At 38.6% G+C, this 20,986-nt stretch overlaps 1 protein-coding gene across 2 annotated transcripts in view; it reads left to right on the top strand.

Moving 5' to 3' along the window:
• Positions 1-20,986, top strand: part of PCSK6 (proprotein convertase subtilisin/kexin type 6) — a 250,644-nt gene that overhangs the window by 67,601 nt on the left and 162,057 nt on the right. For both annotated transcript variants that reach the window (XM_027852143.1, XM_027852144.1), the window contains exons 3-6: positions 1,670-1,780; positions 2,165-2,308; positions 4,899-4,975; positions 8,117-8,205. In XM_027852143.1, coding sequence (XP_027707944.1) covers positions 1,670-1,780; positions 2,165-2,308; positions 4,899-4,975; positions 8,117-8,205 — 421 coding nt within the window. The remainder of the gene's footprint in view (positions 1-1,669; positions 1,781-2,164; positions 2,309-4,898; positions 4,976-8,116; positions 8,206-20,986) is intronic.

Raw genomic sequence — 20,986 nt, 5'->3', positions numbered from 1 at the left:
TCTATCTATCTATCTATCTATCTATCTATCTATCTATCTATCTATCTTTAGTAAATGATGGTCCTGCAAAGTGTCATCAGGGAATATAATGAACAGCGTCTGAATTTATAGACTGACTTGCCATAGAAATATTTGATAGTTCATTTAAATTACCTGGTAGTTTACACTTGGGATTTTTATTTAGTGTTCACTCTGGAGTTTGGATTGCTCTTTGGATTGTATTTTGCTTTGTAGAGAATATATTTTACTTTGAAGAGAAAAAATACATTATTATTGATCGGTATTTAACAAGCTCATATGAGCTTTGTTGTACTGAGTGCTGTAGTACTGTCCCTTTTAAATTATTCCAATCCTTTTTTAAGAAGGCATTTTGTCCCAGCATCCTAAGATATGTTTTTGTCACAAAAATTATTGTCTTTTGCTAACTTGTTTAGTTTTGAAACCTGATCTGTGATTTTACTGGGGTAGGGAGGTCTCAGTAAGGAACTTCCTGTACTAATGCAGGTCAGCACCAACTCTTCCATTTCTAGCTTTGGAGTTCCTTGGGGTCACTAAGAGATTAAGTGACTTGACTGAGATGACATAGCCACTTTGTGTCCAAGGTGGAACTTATGAAAGTCTTCCTGTATAAACCACATTGAGGGTATTTGTTCTATCCTTTTCCCTAGTGGTGATCCACGTGAGGATAGGCTAGAAGAATCTTTCCTGCTCTTTTGTTTGTGTGACCATCTAAGTGGGACTCTAGCTTTGTGAAGGAAATTGTCCAATAGATTCAAGACAGATGACCAAAGTAGAAAGCCAGTCTAGGTTTTTGCTAGAACCAGTGAATTTCTTTCTTTCTTTCTTTTTTTTTTTTGCAAAATTTCCCATGAGAAAAAGATTATTATTTTCTTACATTCTTCTCTTCTCATCATCATTCCATGTAATTGCTCACTTTTCCTTGTACCGCTTCAGCAGTAAGGTGATCAGGCATCCCAATTTTGGACTTCTTTCAGGAGAACATCCTGAACAATCTTGCCATCCGCCTTTTTCCCATTTCATAAATTTAATCACTCCGGTTCAAATTCCTTCACTATTTTAAAGATGCTTGATTTTGTAGTAGGTATGAGTATTCTTTTTGTCATAGATCATAGTTCCATACCTTAATAAACTGTCTTCACAGTTTGCTCTTGGTGAAAAATTCATCCCTTTCCAACCAACCTTGTGGTTCATGAGTCTTTCTGAACTGAGCTTGGGTGGTTCTTAGGCAACAGACACTTTATCTTGCTCAGCCCCATCCTGTACTCCAAGCCTTGGTAGGATCTTCTGGTGCTTATTCCCTACTGGTGTAGATGTAGAGAACCAGTGGTCATCTCTATGCCACAAAGAGGCATCTAAAGAAGACTTTATTAGTTTGACAAAATTAACGAAGTAAGTTAAATGGGTATTGTCCCATCTCCTGAAATTTAGCATCTGAAACTTTACAATGGCATGGTGATATAAGAAGATAAATCAAATGAGATAACAGCTATAAAGGGCTTAGCACAGTGTCTGGCACATTGTAAACACTATGTAGATGTTAGCTATGAGGATGTTGATGATAATGAAGATGAAAATCTACATTACATGTGATGCAACAGAAAGGAAGAAGTGACAGTATAAATAAATAAGAACTTTTCTCATATGGTAGGTGAAGTGGCTACAACAACAAGAAGTTAAACGGAGAGTGAAGAGGCATGCTCGAAGTGATGCACATTCCATTTATTTCAATGACCCAATATGGTCCAACATGTGGTACATGGTAAGCAGAAGTGCTTTCCTTTCGGAAATGTTTTAGGTATTAGTCAGTTTTATACATATTCTTGTGAGTAAATGATCAGGTTCCCCAAAAGAATACTTGGATAGGGAAAAATCCATTGGAAAAGAGATGGTGCCTCTCTACAGAAATGATGGAGAAATAGCTTAGAACAGAACAACCAAATGCAATATTTCATCTTTATTCCTGGGGAAATAAGTTATTTGAAATAAGACCTGTTACTTAAAACATATGAGGAGTTAATTTTTTATTTGTTCATGTGCATACATGAATATAGTCATGCCTGAGCTCTTAAATTTCTACCAGTTGGATAGATAGAATATATTATGATTCAGCTTATGTGTTTTGGGGATTCATTTGTTTGCTTAGCACTGTGGGGATAAGCACAGTCGCTGCCGATCAGAAATGAATGTCCCTGCAGCATGGAAGAGAGGCTACACGGGGAAAAATGTTGTGGTGACCATTCTGGATGATGGAATAGAGAGGAATCACCCAGACCTAGCAGCTAATTATGTAAGTTGAGCTTCATGTTATTTATACTTCCCTTGGTATAGATGCGATAATGTATAGCCTTATAGGATTGTTCTATATTGTCTGTTTATTTTTCTCCAAAGAGAAATATCCTTTAAAAGGCTCTGCGTGGATTTTCCAGAAAATTATATCCTTCTGTAAAAATCCAAGCCTCTTTTATAGCAGCCTCCATTTTAACTTTGCTTAAACTATTTTGAGTCTTCAAAACCAAGGATTTGAATTCAAATTTCACAAGCAAATGCTTGTTTTGTTTTTTAACGTTGAAAAATCACATTTTGCCAACTTGCTATCTGGCTTCATCTCATCCTGATTCTTATCCATGTCCCAAATCAGATTGCATGCTACAGGCAAAGAATATAAATGTAGCCAGCTGTAACATGGTAGCACCTATTTGGTAGGTAGGTAAGTGGGAGGGAGGGAAGGAAGGAAGGACAGTCATTGACATCAAGAAACTTCTGTTCACCTGGTGGGATGAAACATGTGATAGATTGTCAGGAGGAAAGGAACTCCAAGAAGAACCTTTAAAAGAAGATTACCCCTAGAAAACAATGAGGTTAATTCTATTTCTGCAGGTGAGAATGATAAAATATTATGAATTCAGTGTATGGTAGGTGGAAATATAGCCTGTTTCTTGTACATGTTCTATGATGTTGCAGCTGGCTACGTTGACCCTGGCATGCAGCTCTGTTTGGGACATGGGCAATGGTCAAACAGGGATAAAGCCAGACAGCCAGTTGATAAAAGCTGATTACCAGTATTAAATATATACCCATATAATATACATACCTGTTATGTATGTACACAGATAAATATTTTCTAACCGCTACCACAGACAACAGCTTGGCTACTATGATCCCTTCAGAGAATCACTTGACCAGAGTAAGGAGATCCTTTCATTCTAAGGCTCAAGAGCAGGTTTTATGTTTGAGCATTGGCCTTTGAGAACATTATGAAGATGACGATGATAATTATTATTTTTATCAAGATATTTGCTTTTGGAAACTGAATAAAAGAATTAAGGTATAAATATATTCTCTGTAGGCTCACTGACAACATCCTTGATACAACTCTGGTAGCAGATAGGACAATGGAAATGATATTATGATTATGATTATGATTATTATATGTAGGGTATTAAAAAAGTTTTAGTACAACTTTAAGCTATTAAAGCTTAAAACTGAACAAAGACTTTTGGGACACCCTGTATTTTTTGTTACATTCTTCTGTCCTTGTGGAGAGAGCAAGAGCCTGGGGGCTCTGCCTGGGCCTTCACTCATTCTGGCCCTTGGGGCTGCTGAGGAAGTCTTAGCACAGTTCCTAGCACATAGTAGGCTCTTAATAATTGTTGATTTGACTTGACATTATTATATAATAATGTGTAGATAGCATATAGTATTACTACATTTTATTATAAGACAGGGACTGGACCACTGATATCATTAGCATAAGCAACTCCCACCTGAAGGAATTCCTTCTACCAATACAGGTTGGCACATCCTTTGCAATTTATAGTCTTAGAGAACTGCTGTATGGCACTGAAAATTTAAGTGATTTGCCCAGGGTCACACAGTCAGTATGTGTCAGAGGTGAGACTTGAATCCAGATTCTCCTGGCTCTGAGGTCAGCTCTCTATTCACCATCCTATCCTATTATGTTATATAATATATTAGATAAAAAGGAATTAGGTTGTGGGATATTATTAAAATAATATCAGTGTTGTCCTTTCTGCTCCCACAACTTAACCAAAGGATATTTTAGTGAGCCTACAAAGATTGCACCTACATCATCACATTTGTATTTATCTGGAAAAAGCAACCACTGAGCAGTCACCCACAGAACATTAATTATAAAGGAATAATAGCAGGATAGGAACTTGTCTCAGCTCCATTTCTATCTGAATCCTGTCATAAAAGATGAGAATGAGATAATCACAAATTAAAACCATGTAGGAGCAGGAGAAGATAATGCCATTCCTACTGTCCTATCTGGTGCTAGAACTATCCCAAGGACGCTTTCAGAGAATCTCTGTAGATTCTCGTATCCCAGTACTCTTATCCATTTGTGCAACAGATCTCAGAACATTATATATAAAAGAATTTTTTTAAGTACAGCAACTTGTCCTGGGACTGTTTCTTTCTGGACTTCATTAAAAATATGAAAAGAATAAGGTAAAATAATTTAGATAATAATGATAACTAGAGAGTATAAAATGCACAGTATTGCAAAGCATGTTATATGCAGGGCTGTTACAACTGAGAATTCTGGCCTATTAAAGTTATGTAGATTGTGCTTAGACTACAAATTCAAGTTTAGATTTTAATCTCTACTTAAATTAATCTGTACCTAAAATGTAATCTATACCTAAATTATTTGATTGAAGTGGAGAAATTAAATGATATAATAGTTGTACTCTGTAGATCAGACACTTTTGGTAGATGTTTTCTGCAACCATTGTTCATTTATTTCTATTTCGGAAAAAGAAAAAAAAAACCCAGTGCTTGCAAATGTAGATAGGGCTGCTGTGTGTTGTGTAATTTGTGTTCTTTCACTTACTGAAACACATTAATTTTAGGATGCCTATGCAAGTTATGATGTCAATGGAAACGACTATGATCCTTCTCCACGCTATGATGCCAGCAATGAAAATAAGTATGTCTTTTCTTCTCTTTCTCAGACACCTAAAAGTCATATTATACACAAAGAAACCTAATAAAATGAATGAAATTCAAATGCTTCCTTACTTTTGGATGTGGTTTTGGGTTCCTTTGGAAACCTTAAAGTCTGCGAGTTGATAAGAGACAAGGTAGCATAGTAGAAAGAGTAGTTAGCTTGAAGGTCAGCATCATAGATTTAGAACTGGAATATACTTTAGAGGTCATCTAGTCCAGCCCTTCCATTTCACAGATGAGGAAACTAAATTTAAGTGAATTGCCTAAAGTCATACAAGTAGCAAGTGGCCAAGGTAGGATTCGAGCCCAGGTTCTCTTATTCAAATCTAATATTCTTTCCACTATTCCACACTGCCTCCCTTGTATGGGTTTGAATCTTGCCTTAGCTAACTATGTGACACCAGGCATCTCTCTTACCCTTTCTCAGCTTTAGCCTCCTCATACATAAAATGTATTAATAATAGTACTGATTTCAGAGGGCTGTTGTGAAACTCAAATGAGATAGAGAAATGAATGTAAAGTACCTTATAAATCCTAAAACGCCATGTAATTACCAGCCATTATTACGTTCTTCTGTTTTATTAATGTATAAAAGGTATCATATGGGAACACAGGCATACAGATATGTTTAAAACTTCTACTGATAATAACAACAGACATTAATGGAATATTTTAAGGTGTGCAAATTGTTTTATCCATTATTTTATTTGGCTTTCACAACAATCCTGTGAGGCAAGTGCAGTGGGTATATTAGTCCCATTTTACAGGTGAGGAACCAAGGCAGAATGCCTTGCCCAAGCTCGTATGGTAAGTATCTAAGGCAGCATTGGAATCTAGGTCTACTTGAATTCAAGTCCAGTGTTCTAGCCATTCTACTCTATTGCCGACCTGGAACTGGTCGTTTCCAGGTGTGGATGGGTATTAGTCACCAATACCAGTCACTAATAGATAGAAAAAGCCTTCTTTTTTGTTTGCACCCTGTTCCATTAAAACCTATTCTATATATTTTGATATTATTCCTAAGCCTAACTGCTCTCTGACTACTAGACTTGGAAGTAACTGGTAACTACTATGTTGTGAGCTGAAGAGGACTCTCAGCTGCCCATAGAAGGGAATTACGCCTCAACTATTAGAATACATCAGAGCTTTTTCCTGATGCTGGTAATTGGTGGAGTAGGCATTACTGGTAGTTGGCTCCTGGGTGTTTGTGACAGAGTATGTTGAAAGTGAGATACACAGCTTGTGGAGAAAAGAGTATTGTTAGAATGTTATTGTTAGACTTGGAATGATTCATGGCATAAGAGAGAGAGTGGTTAACTAGTTAACACCAGAGTGAGCAGCTGAGGGTGTGTGAGTCAGTGCATGTGTTTGTGGAGGTTGTTAAGGTGTGGATCCCTGAGCAATTTGAGGGTGTGTTTCAGGCTTCTCAATGCAGATCCTTGGAGAGTTAGTGAACAAGGAGAATGAAGGTACTGAAACTAGGTGGAGGCTGACATGCTCCCCTTGTGACTTGAGCCTTTAAAACTAGTGTACCCTGAGTCCAAAGGCTGATTCCTATAGAATGGTTCTAATAATTGGTAACAGTGATTACGAAGCTCTAGACAATGTAGCTATCTAATGAGCACAGTCCTGAGCCCCCAGTAGTTTCCATACATGAAAAGAGAGAGCTTGGGGTGGGAATTCGGGAGTGGGAGGAAGAAGAGTAGAATACAAACGTATCCAGAATCTAGGTGAGAGTGTGATTAATGACAAGTAGTGCCAGGGAGGCAGTAGTGATCATAGTGAATGGAGAGCTGGCCTCAGAATCAGGAAAATGGGTTCAAGTCCTGTATCTGACATAAACTGGCTGTGTGATTTGAGGCAAACTGCTTCACTTTTCCCCTCAGAGCTATGTACAAAAATGCTGGACCCTGATAATGATAAATGAAACAAAATCACTAAAGTCACTCTATCAACCAGTCATAAAACCCTACTTCAAAAGTTCTGTTCACCAAAGTATTAAAAACACATGTTTAAAAAAAATGTTTTCACATGCAACTGGGAAATAAGAAATACAGGAAATAGGGTACATAAATCTATCCTGATCCACAGGAGAATAGAAGAGGAAGGGGATAAGAGAAGTAGGGGGAGAGATAGAAGGGAGGGCAGACTAGAGGAAGGGGTATTCAGAATGCACGTCATCTTGGGGTGGGAGGAGGGGTGAGATGGGGTGAAAATTTGGAACTCAAAATCTTGTGGAAGTGAATGTTGAAAACTAAAAATAAATAAATTTTTAAAAAAAGTTCTGTTCATATTCTACATCCTAAGTTGCTTAAAATGAAGTACTCTCCTTTCCTCACAAAATGTGGAGTAATCCTGTTGTGAAGTTTTGATTCCTGAAGAGCAGGCTTGAATCTTGCTGTTAAGACAATGGTCTAGTCCAGTCGTGGGGAACCTGTGGCCCTCTAAGTCCTCAAGTGTATACTTGAGGTCCACATGTGTCCTTGAGGCTGCAGGTTTCCCACCCCTAGACTAGGGGAATCCTGTTAACAGCAGTAGATTGAACAAGTCACTGAAAAATAAGGGTAATCTCTTTGAAAGGGCCAAGTCATAACTATTTTTAAGGGAGGTCTTTAATTTGGCTAATGATACAAATTCTCTGTGGATTCTCCTTGTAGTTTTCATTTTTAAAGCTCCCCATATTTTTGTTCTCCACTAGAGGGATTGACAGGAACCAGCACATTTTAAAATGGGGTCATTCCTGTGAAAGGCAATTCGTTTTGCTGGTAATTTCTTTGTAGTCCAATGGCTGCTACTGAGTGTTCAATCAAGAGCATTCGTTCTCAGCTTCTGTTTAAATAGCCATAGAAATGAGCATCACGGCGTGGCTGCAGCATCACATGGGAAGGGAAGACAGGCTATGATTGGGGATTGATATTGGGGAGAATAATGGGATAACTACATGAGACTATTAGCAAAAGTGCTGGTGGCAAAAAGCATGAAAAATATGAATTGTTGTAAATAATAGTCCTATGCTTACAAATATGTGTCTTGCTGCACTTAATTTGGGTAGTGCTGTGAAATCTTTGAAACTTTCTGCACAGTTCTGACGTCTTACCCTCCTCCCCTCCATCTGCCCTAGGCATGGTACTCGCTGTGCTGGTGAAGTTGCTGCCTCAGCAAACAATTCCTATTGCATAGTGGGCATTGCATACAACGCGAAGATAGGAGGTAAGTGAAGGCTTGAGTAGCTTCTCTTTCACTGGGCTGGCTTGACAACTTAATCCATAACATTTCCTTAGTTGTCTCAGGCCATTTATATTAAAGTCTTTACACGAGTTATCTATATGTGAATTGAGAGCATCCTCTAGGAGGTTATTAGTATGTAATGATCTTTCTCATTTTTGCCCTGCACATAGTAGGTGCTTAATAAATGCTTGTTGACCGACTTACTGACTGACTGAAAAATGCAGAAACTGTTTAAGATCCCCTCATATTTATTGCATGTTGATTTCAAAAAAGGCATGTGGTTTGGTACAACAAAAGACAACCTTACAGACTCTTTTACAGCAGACTATCTCCTGGTCATACATCAGAATCATTCAATATACCTTAGAAGATATGACAATAGAAATAATGCTATTCAATACCATCCCCCGCCCCCATTAAACATCAGACAAGGCATAAAATGCGATAGTTTTTTGCTTCCTAAAGATGTGATGGAAGAGATCCTGCCTAGAGTTCAGGTAGAAAAGATTTTCCTTACAAATAGTTAGGTCCTCTAGATGCTCCTATTTATAGATGACATTACACTAATTGCATTGAGCCCCAAAACATTGCAGCATCTACTGGGAGAGATCTGTAATCACTCAAAGGAGTTTAGTGTATTTCTATTGGCCAGATTTCAACATGCATTTGTCGTGTTGTCCTATGGCATTTGTCCATTATTGTGTATATCTAGTACACTCAATACAAATGGACTGTAAGTTGGGTCCAGAGTTGCATAGGAGGATAAGAACAGGTTGGATAGCCTTTGGGAAATTGCAAAGTTTCTTTACTGACCCCAAGCTTCCCACAAAAGCCGGGGCCCATCTTTTTAATACTAATGTTCTACTAGGAAAAATGGAGAAAGGGAGGGAAGGAGAGAGAGAGAGAGATTGAAGCATCTTTTAAAAAATTGCACAGAAGATAGCAAAAGAGGCAGCATCACAGATAAGCAAGACACCTTTGAAAGTTATATGTTGAATTTATCATATATTTGAAAAGATATATGCAATATGCTAAGCCACATATAAAATAGATTCACAGTTTCATATACGATCCTCTTTTTTGTTCAAATATGTATGTGGAAAAAAACCCCAAAAAATAGCAACATTCTACTAGTTTTGCTATATGGTAGGAAGACATAAAATATAATGACCTCAGAATAAGCAAAAATGAATTCCATACAGATATTCATATTCATGCAGGCAATAGAGAGGCACATGTTGGATATGAACAGGCTGCAACATATACAGGATGACATGAACAAAATCATGGAATGAGCAGGCATCAATGGATTGTGTGTGATCTGCATTATTGGAGGGAACTCATGAATCTATGAGATCGCAGATTTTCTTACCATAATGGATAGAATTAGGGTTCCTGACTTGGAGTCAGAAAGACCTGGGTTCAAATACTGCCTGTCTGTGTAATCCTGGGCAAGTCACTTAACCTGAGTCTGCATCAGTTTTCTATATGTAAAATGAGGAAGATTTGCATCTACTTTACAGGGTTGCCATGAGGATCACATAAGGTTACACACACACACACACACACACACACACACACACACACACACAGAGATAAGTACTTTGAAAACCTCAGAGTGTTATGTACATGTCAGCTGGTATTTCCTTGCGCAGGCTACATTACATGCTGCTACCAGACTGATCTTGCAAAAATACCTCTTTGCCTGACACCTGCCACTCCCTACTCAATACTCACCCCCCCCCCCCCCTGGATCTACATCATCTCTAGGAAAGTGCCAATTCCTTAGCCTAGCAAGGAAAGTCCACCATTATCTAGCCCCAACCTACCAAATCTAGCTTTATCAATTATGCTCTGTGCAAGAACCCGCTAATTTAGCCAGACTGGGCTACTCATTATCCTCTAAGCACTTCCTTCAGTATTTGTGTTCCCTTTCCTTGTCTTTTACCCTTCCCCCGCCCCATTTTCTCATGCTAATCCTACTGGCATTCAAGGACCAGCTCAGGTTCCATATCCTCCATAAAGTTTGCCCTAACCGTCATGGTACACTCTTACCACACTAGTATTGAGAGTTAGGAGGAGGAGAAGATCCTTACCATTTGTACCTCTCATGTGGGACAGCTGATTATACATTGCCTTTGATGTCATCTATTGTTTATTTTTACATATATCCATGTCTTGCTTCTCCATGCTTTGAAAGGGCATGAAATACTATATGAAGTTTCTTCCTATCTTTTATGGTGCCTATCATTTTGTACTTCATTTGTCACATATTTATTGAGCACCTACTACATGCATCGCACTCTGCTAGCAGAAGAAAGGATGCAAAAAATATTTTATGTAGGTAGTTGGCACTCAATAAATATTTATTGAATGAATTTCTTGCAAAAGTCAGGAAGTATTAGGCAACTAGATAACCAACCTCCTATTAAGTCTTTCCAATCATTCTCTTGTTTGGATATGTATTCATTCTTCCTTTGATAGATGAACTTCAGAATATAAATAGTGGGGGAGGTGGCACTTCTGCCCTGTCATTTCTTCCTTTTCACCTCTCCTCTCCCTTTTTAATTCCTTTGAATGTCAGGCAGCTTTCTCAGGGTAGCTCGCATGTAAATAAAAGAGGAGCAAAAACAGATTCTCTGGAATCATCTTGCTTTATTGAAGTTTTTCTGCTTTAAAAGCAGAAACTTGAAGCTTTTACTGAGCTAACTTTTGGCATCCATAGGCTAGTTTTTTTGTTTCTGGTGATATTTAGTGGAAAGTATAATATTGGGAAAAGAACATAGGATGACAGAATAATCTGAGGGACAATTATGATAAGACAAATTGGGAGGGTGTATAACCTCTATCTTATATTCTCTACTTTAAAACCTCTGTATTTTATTTTATGAATAATTTTAAAAAATCCATATGGGAGAAAAACGATTTCTTAATCAACAAATATTTAAATGCCTACTAGATGCTAGGCTGTAGGTCAGCTCGGTAGCATAGTGGATAGTGTTCCAGCTCTGGATTCAGGAGGACCTGAGTTCAAATTTGACCTAAGACACTTACTGGCTGTGTGACCCTGGGCAAGTCACTTACCCCTGTTTGCCTCAATTTCCTCATCTATAAAATGAGCTGGAGAAGGAATTGGCAAACTGCTTCAGTTTCTTTGCCAAGAAAACTCCAAATAGGGTCATGAAGAGTTGGACACGATTGATTGACTAAACAACAAACAAGAAGGTGCTGGGCACTGGGGATACAAAGAAGAAAGAAAAATAGTCCAAGCCTTCCAAGAACTTCTAGTCTATCAGGGTAACAACGTGTACATGAGATTTATCCTCAATGGATACAAGGGGATTTTGGGGGGAAGACGTAACAGCTGAGGAGAATCTGGAAAAGCCTCATACAGAAGGTAGGATATGAGCTGAGCCTTGAAGGAAACTAGGGATCAGATGAGCTAAAACGTCTGACGTAGTAAATTTGGAAGACACTGACATAGTGTCTTCGCTACCTTCATTTCCCTGGTATTAGGCTGAGAATGTAGATGGCTAGTCTGCCTGGCTGACCAGCTTTCATGATTTTTGCATTACCTCTGCTGGACTTTTCCACTGGGGAAATAAGAAAAAAAAAAAGAGTTTTGCCACTTTCTATGTAAGTGAAACACATTTAGGTCTGTGCTGACAGATATCAAAGGATAATGCCTAGGTATTCCCAATCCTGTATGTTTGACCAGCCTCCCAAGAATAAGAAGCAGTGTGGTGCAGTGTGAAAAACACTGAATTTTGAAAATCATGGACCTGAGATTGAATACAAACTCTGTCATTTATTATCTGAGCGGCCTTGAGTGAATCATTTAAACTCTCTGGGTCTCAGTTGCCTCAAATGAAAAATTAAAGGGTTAGATTAAGATAAAGTCTAAGATCTATCAAACCTATAAACCCAGAATAGAATTAGTTGGGGTGGGAGAGGGCATCTTCAAAGTAATTCATTAAGCATTTGGTGTGTAATGCCCAGTATAAAGAGCTGAGAAACATGCAAAGCACATGTTCTCTGCCATTTCTGGCTGGGGATTGGAGGTGGTTGGGAGAGAAGTACTAAGAGAGTCAGAAATGAGCGGGGCTGAAGGAGACAATGTGTGTGTTTGGTGGGAGATGGGCTCAATCAATCAACCAACATTAATTAAACACCTTTTAGATGTTTAATCCTTAGTCACTGGGGATACAAATTCAATGAATGAAAAAAATGCTTATGCTTTAGGAGCTTGTAGTCTAACAGGGAAGACAAGAAGTACGAACATGGGTATTTATAGAATAAATATAAAGAGAATAAATGCAAATAAATACAAAGTAGTTAATACAAGATCATTTGGGAGGGATGGCACTAGCAGATAGGGAAATCCGGAAGGGCTTCATATAAATATGATGCTTGAGCTGCCTTTTCAAAGGGTTCTATGAGGCTGAGGTCAGGAGAGAGTACATTCCATGAATGGTGGATGACCAATGCAAAGGCATGGAAATAGGAGATAGCGTGAGGAACAGAGAGAAGGCAAGATATCGTAGAGGATGGGAAGAGGAGTAATGTTGTTGTTGCTATTTGTCTTTTGTTTTCTAAGAGGACCAATGACATCACAGGTAGTGTCTTGACTTGTGAGTGAACTGGACTTAAGTGAGGCAGTTACACAAAGTCACTAGCCACACTCTCTCTTTCTGAGTCATTGAAGTCCAGTGGCAAGATACAAGTCAAAACAACTGGTGATGGCCCAGGATGTAGTAGATGACCTTGGTGTCTAAGCTGTAAGCACTCCACAGCTCCTGCTCCAGCTGCCTTCGTGGCCATTGCAACAAATTGTTCTCATCCACTCATTCCTCCAGGGAAGGACTTCATATACTTGAGGCAGACATCCCCCTAACTCACCAATGGACTTGAAAGCTGTCAGTTACCCTCAACTATCTACAGGGAAAGTTTACCAGGGTGTGGCTGCACATGATTGAAACATTTATATTTTTTAGACATGGCTAATGTAGGAATTTGTTTTGCTTGACTACACGTTTGTTTTTCTTTCTTTCTTTCTTTTTTTTTTTTTTACAATTGTGAGTTGTGGGGCAATGAGGGTGAGAGAAATGGGAGGGAGAGAATGTGGATTTTGGTTAGTTGAAAAAAAAATAAAATTCCATTAGAATAAAATCTGAGCTTAATGTATGTGTATATATGTATGCATATATTTATATGAATATACATATATATACATGTGTATGTTTAACCATGAATATACATATATGTATGCATGTGTATATACAGATAAGTATGTGTATGTACATATATACATATATATGTGGATATATAAATATAATAACTAACATTTATATAGTGCTTACTATGTGGCAGATACTGTGCTGTGTTTCACAATTATCATCTCATTTGATCCTCACAATAACCCTGGAAGGTAGGTGCTATTATTATCCCCATTTTATAGATGAGGAAACCGAGGCAAGCAGAGATTAAGTGACTTGTCCATGGTCACACAATTGGTAAGTGTTTGAGGCCAAAGTTGAATTTAGGTCTTCCTGACTCTACGCCCAGTGCTTAATTCCCTGTACCACCTGGTAGCTGTAAATATGTATCCACAAATATACATTTCTATTAACTTAATCAATCTGACCTGAACCTTCAAAAGAACAAAGCAAGCCTTTCCTGTAACATGCTTATACTCAAATATTTCCTTTCTCTTTGAAATTGAGCCAAATGAATAGTCTGTCTTCTCACTTTACTTGGCCTGATATTATCTGGTACTTCTGGTTGTCTCCATCTTTCTTCATCCTGAGATATAAATTCTAAGCCGACAGAACTCATCATTTCACAAAAAATGGCCCTAGCAAGAAACATGCTCTATGTAGGATTTTTAAAAGTATTGTTATTCTGGTGTCCTTGAAGACCACACCTTTCAGATTATCCACAGGAATAGAATTAAATCAAGTTTTCTGAAACACAGGCTGCCTCTGTGTGCAAGAAGCAGATGCTGCACAACATGAGAGCCACCCATGTGCTCTTTTTGACTCTCCTCATGATTGATACAGATAATTGAATGCCAATTTTATTATACTTAGCAGTGCCGATCGTGGAGAGGACTGAAATAAAGCAGGATCTGTGCTCTAGTCTGGTCTTCTTCTCTTGTTGTATGTCTAACCATGACTTCGAGGAACTCAGGATTAGAAGAGCCAACTCTATATGTCATACATTTTTGTAAAAGTATTTCCTCATAGAATTGATGGGTTCCTGAAGAGGTAGCTGCAAAACATGTTTTTCTAAATTGAATCAAATTTTCTACCTGGAATTCATTTTAAAATTAAAATATGTCCTCTAGAAAAAATATAACATCTAAATATAAAAATTGCAGGAAGTATCAACCATATTTTCTTAAGTGTAAAGTTAGAGCAATAGAACATTACTACCATTGTTCTAGAAAGGGCATGTCAATGGATTGCCCTATTGTTGCACTCATCTATCATCTCTGTGTCTTCCCAGACCAAAACTGGCTACCATTCCCCTATATGTGCTGTCTCCCCCATTAGAATATACGCTCCTTGAGGGCAGAGATTGTCTTGCTTTTGCATTCTATCACTCGGGCTTGGCAAATAGTACACTCCTAATAAATATATTTTCATTCATTCACTCGTACTACAGAATTGTTCTAGTACATATTCTTTACTGAAACTTAAAAAGTATGCTTTTATTCTGGAAACCCAAGAGGCCAGATCCATGTGACAGAGAGATATACTTTGTATTTTGTCTAGGCCTCTAAATTTAGTCTACGTGTCACCCAAATTAAATGTTTTATGTTTAAGCTCTCAAGCTTGTGTAGTATCTGCTGAGCTGTTATGTTATTGGGGAGTGATCGTTGAATTTTGTATCATCTTTAGTATCCCTTCCAAGGCCTTCAGTTTAACAGACAATTAGCAATACTGCCTCTAAGACACTGTGTTAGGAACTGGGTATACAAAGCCAGAATTAGGCCAGGTGCTGTTCTTGAGGCATTTATGAATTTGTGGGTAGTAGGACCGGGTAGTAGGACAAATATGATGCAGGAGAATGGGAGAAAGTCAAAGGAGAGATCCAGTCAAAGACTATGAGAAACTTGAAGGGGGAAAGCCCAGTTTCACGTGAGGGGAAGGGGATGTATGGTGTCAGTTGAGTCCTCATGGAGGAATTGTCAACTGAGTTTAGACTTCAATAGACAGAGATGTAGGGTGACGTTCTTAACCCTGAGAAAGTCACTTCACTCCTCTCAGAATGTGTCCTCATCTGTAAAATGGGGATAATTTTATTAACAGTATCTCCCATGGGATTGTTGTGAAGACTGAGTAACACAGTGTACCTAAAGTACTTTACAAATGCTATACAGGATGTCCCAAAAGAATTAGTGCTATTTTAAGGTATTAGAGCTCAATAGCTCTTCTGGTGTGTGTGTGTATGTGTGTGTGTGTGTGTGTGTGTGTGTGTGTGTATGTATGTGTATGTAAGAGGTATTGAGCTCTAATAGCTTAAAACTGCCCTAATTCTTTAAGGACATCCTGTATAGCATTTGTTAATAGAGATGTGTGTATGTGTGTGTGTGTGTGTGTGTACATACATGCACATTTCTATTAACAAATACTATAGTGTCCCAAATGAATTAGTGCAGTTTTATGCTATTTAAGGTAATAGCTTAAAACCGCACTAATTCTTTTGAGACACCTAGTATAATATTTAATAGAAATGTGTGTGTGTGTATGTATATACACACACACAAATATATGTATACATATAATAAAGCAATTAAGCTTTAATAGCTTAAAATTGCACTAATTCTTTTGGGACACCCCATATAGTTTAGCAATTATCAGTTATTTTTGTTATTATTATAAGTTGGAGTCAAATTGTGGAGAACCTCAAATTGCAGAGTCAGGATTTTGTTTGGTAGGCAATGGGCAGCCACGGAATGTTTTTGAATAAAGGAGTGACAATCATAGTGGCGTCTTTTTTATGGGTCAGACCTATGATCTCATTGGTTTAGGGAGCTACCCTACCAATACATATTTGTGGCTATCCTGTAGCTTATAGTCTTAGAAAGTTGTTAGGGGCACTGAGAGGTTAAATGATTCCCAGAGTCATATAACCAGTATGTGTCAGACATAGGACTTGGGTCCACATCATTCTGTCACTGAGACCAGGTCACTGTCCAATGTACCACACTTCTTTCAGGACTGTTCAACAGTCCCTTCTGGCTTTTTTTTTTCCAAAGGAGGAGTGGTACATTAGAAAGATTACTTAGGTAGCCATGTGATGGATGTCTTGAAGAGAGAATAGACTGTGGGTCGGCAGAAGATTAGGGCCTGAACTGGGGCATTTGCAGCAGGAGTGGAGAAGAAGGGCTGGATGCCAAGGATAGTTTGGAATTAGAAACAACAGGGTTTGGCAGCTGATTAGATGTGTGGGTGAGGGAGAGTAAAGAATCAGAGATGACTTCAAGGTTACCAGGCTGGGAGGATAGCAGTGGCACAATAGAGACAAAGATAGAGTAAAGAGGAGGGGAAGGTTCAGAGGCAACGAGAGGATGAGTCCAGTTTAAGACACGTTTAGTTTGAAAGGTCAGCAGAACATCCAGGTAGAGTCAGCCAGTAGGCAGTTAGAAATATAGGACTGAGACTGAGAGGCAGCTGGGTGATACAGTGGATAGAGCACCAGCCCTGAAGTCAGGAGAACCTGAGTTCAAATCTGGCCTCAGACACATAACACTCACTAGCTGTGTGACTCTGGGCAAGTCACTTAACCCCAATTGTCTCATCAAAAATACACACACACACACACACACACACACACACACACACACATATGACTGAGACTCCAGTGAGAAGCTGAGGGTAGAGATACAGGTCTGACAGTCATCTGCAGAGAGCTGATAATTGAAGCCATGGGAATGGATGAGATCACCCCGGGCCAAAAATAAAACCTTGGGGAAGGAGGAGGATGAAGAGTCAGCAGGAGGAGTGGCTAGAGTCATGAGAGTTTCTTTTCCATGACAGCCTGCTTATCTTCCTCAATCGGATATTTGGTAGATCATTATCATCATTCATAACTTCTTTACTTTAGATTTCTTCATAGTGATTCTCCCTGTTTGCATTGTTGTTAATAAGCTGTAATTCTTAATCATTTATAATGACTGGTACCAAGTATCCTTGGTACTCAATGACTGAAACTACTTTCCACATCCCATCCACTCTGTTAAGTAATATTGGTTCTTAGTGTTGTTCCACAATATGAAATAACTATATGACAAAGGTCTAGGAAATTAAAACATAGAATCTGACTCTGGGTTTTTCATATCTCCTAATCTCACATTTTTCCTCACTTATAAGGTTGAGGCTGGGAAGGTCAATCTGCTTACGGAGATTGAGAAATAAAGTTGCTACAAAAGCATTCTATCTGAAAAGTACCATATAAATACATATCTTATTATTATTGGTGATGGTGGCAATGTTAGTGAAACCAGAAATTGTGTCAGAAACTATGACAGCTCTGCCTCAATTTCATTTTTCAGGAGCCTCGAAATGAATCGGTGTCCAAGTGTTTGCCTTCTCGTTTTTACTTGAAAGGCCATGATGGGTTATTGCTAAAAGCATTAGACAGACTCTACCACTATCCTGTTACGTGACTCTAGGCAAATCAGCTCACCTTTCTGGGTTTTGGTTTCCTCATCTGTCAAATGGGAATATTGAACTAGATGACCTTCAAGGTGCTTTCCAAGTATACCATTCCCTGATTCTAAAGTGTTCCCCTTGAGACAAGGGACTGATAAAAAGGTAGCCAGGGCATTTAAACTCAAAGGAGGCTTTGATGGCAACCTATTTGCTCCCTTCTCTACAGAATTCAGATTCCCTTTTTGCATCCACTGACCTTCCTCCCACCATGTAAAAATTAAAGACTAATTCTCTACTCCTCAATAGAGAAAATAACACAGAGACCTAAAAAAGAGAAGGGTGCATGTTAATCTCTTTTTTCCTCCCATTTAATTCCCTCATTTCCTTTGAATTCTTAATTGTTCTGTCCTTTTCCCCTTTTCCCTTGCTAATTTCATCCCTTCTGTTTTTCTGTTTGTCTCTCCCTGGAGTCTCCCATGAAAATAATAATGACTTCCATTTCTGCAGTGCTTTCAGGATTTACTAATCCATCTCCTCCCAATACCCCTCTGAAAGATGTCATTTCTCCCTCATGCACGTGGCCTGCTTCTTGTTTGCATCATGTTGGGTGTGACGGTGCAGAGACATGCACAGATCACTTTTAAATTTGGCATCTGAGCTATTGTGGGTGAGAGCTTTTCTGAGGAATAGGAGTTTTCTGTTCAGTCACCTCTAGGTAGGAAGGCAGTGTGTGGACAGGGAAGCGAGGGGTGGCAAAAAGCAGGGCTGGGAGAAATCAGCCAGTTACGTTTCTAGGGAAAACGTACTATTCATGTATCCAGTTATCCCTTTTCCTTCCTCTCCCCCTCAAACTTTTGAGTAGTCCAGTGTCATTCATTTACTTACTTTTGGCCAGTGGAGTAAATAACTGGTACATATGTGGCAAGTTGGTATGCTAATGGGGAAACCAGAAACACACTAATGCTGTCACATTGGCTGGAGCTGATGTTGGCGCTGCTGCCTGGTGCAATGACTTCATTCCTGGTTCTAGACTAGAAGTCCATTTTTGCTGTGTACCAAAGGGTACAAGGCAGGGGCAGCCTGTCAAAGGTAAAGAACTTTCTAGACAGAAGAGCAAGTTGAATCTATATCTCTGGAAGAATGCTAATCAAGTTAGAATCACCTCAGGGTTCCTGTTTGGGTTCTCCTAAGACTCCTGTCTATTTAGCATGACTCCAAACCCAGAGGAAAGTAATGAAAAGAATCTGGTGAGTCAATCTTTCACTGAGTCTCTTTCCTAATCCATTATTGTGTAAGCTAATTTTCCCTTTCTCTGATTTTGCAAGGACCCCCTTCTAACCCTTCTCATACCAGCTCACTCCAAAGACAAGGAGTGTCAAAATCCTACTGGATGTTACCAGCCTCATCATTCAACCTCCTTCCTTATGCAGTGGAGGTTCATGTCACTGTCACAAGGAACTACTCCAGAGAAGGTTCACAGAACCATAAATTTAGAACTAGAAAAGATCTCAGAGGCCCTCTAGTACAACCTTCCTTTCTCATTTTACAGATAAGGAAACTGAGACCTAGAGAGGTTAGATAACTTGCCCAAGTGCTTAATACTTAGAGGTAGGATTTGAACCCAGGTCTATTCACCTCGAAGCCAGGGCTCTTTCTGCTGTATCACAACTTGCCCTTAACTTTCTTCACATTAGTAAGCAGTAGCTGTAATGGAAGGAACTCTAGATGTTGGAGGATCTACTTTGACATTATCAAAATGTGCTTCTTACTACTTGGGTGACAAGTAACACAACCTTTCTGGGCCTGTGTCCTCATCTACAAAATTAGTTTTCTCATCTATAAAATGAGTTCTCTTCTAACCCTAAATCCGGTAATCCTGTAACATGTCTGACCTCTATCACTTAACCCTTCTCATCTGTAAAATGAGAATAATACTTATATCACTAACCTAGGATTGTAAAGAAGTAGCATTGTAAACCTTAAAGCTCTATAGAAATAGGAGTTACTATAAGCATAACCTATTGAAAGTATTCTGATTTTCTGGTCTATTTCCCAGTATGCAAAGTCAAAGGGGTCTCCTTAGACTTGATAGAAAGCTGTTCAGGGGGGAAAGAGAGTAAGTTGCTATCTTTAATGTGCATGGCAACATAACATATAGTTCTAGGTAAGTTAGAGATGCTGGTGTTTTTTATTGAACTGAAATTTTGCAGCCAAATGGTTTGTCATATGTATATACTCTGCCTTTTATCTCATTGCCTGGGAGACTCACCTGGAGGATGAAATACGGGCTATTTTCAGAATCTCCTCTCTCCTACACAACACTTCCATTAAGAATATGCATTTTTTCCCTGTTTATGTTTACTATTTTTCTTGGAAGGAAAAGTAAACACCAACCACCACTTTCCAGTAAATGTGTTAGCTCAATATTTTGTGTGGGAAGCTCAATCATTTCCCCCCCTTTTCATAAACATGAAAATGTTAAGTACATAATAGCCACATTAATCTATGCTGGTGAATTGGCTAATTATGCTAATTTTGAATTTGCAGAATTCAGTCTCATTAGTATTTTCATTAACCAGTTCAGACTTTTGAGTATTTTAAGGGAGGATTTTAAACTGCAAATTAATCTCAACAGCTACCAAGTGCATTTTCAGCAGTAATGGGGATTAAAATGTGTTGAAAGGTTTCTGAGATTAAGCAAATTTATTTGTGATGTCAATTTAGAAGCTAATGCTAGCGAGTGAAAGGTTTGTTGCCTTCTTCTTTTCACAACTCCCTTCTGGATTCTGAGTTACCCTAAATACATAGGAACCTTGTGAGAACCCAAGGTACTTCCACTTGGATTTTCGTTCTTCTAGAGTCTCACTTCATTTTTGTTCTTTTACCTGGGTAGTTCTTCACTCTTGCCTGGCTGTTCTTACCTTGTATTCTTTGGTCCAAGTGAAATATGGAAATTTAGCTTGGGGCCAAAGATAAAAACCCACTTCACTAGGAATTCCAACTGAGGGCAAAGTCAAATTCAGATTTCAGCAGGGCATAAAATGGGTGTTGCCATTGCCATCTACTTCTGGATTTTTTCAGTAGATTGATCTAGACCATATTTG

The sequence above is a fragment of the Vombatus ursinus genome, unplaced genomic scaffold (genome assembly GCF_900497805.2).
Source record: "Vombatus ursinus unplaced genomic scaffold, bare-nosed wombat genome assembly UNPS02009205.1, whole genome shotgun sequence".
NCBI lineage: Eukaryota > Metazoa > Chordata > Mammalia > Diprotodontia > Vombatidae > Vombatus > Vombatus ursinus.
This window is presented reverse-complemented; position numbering and strand designations above follow the sequence as displayed.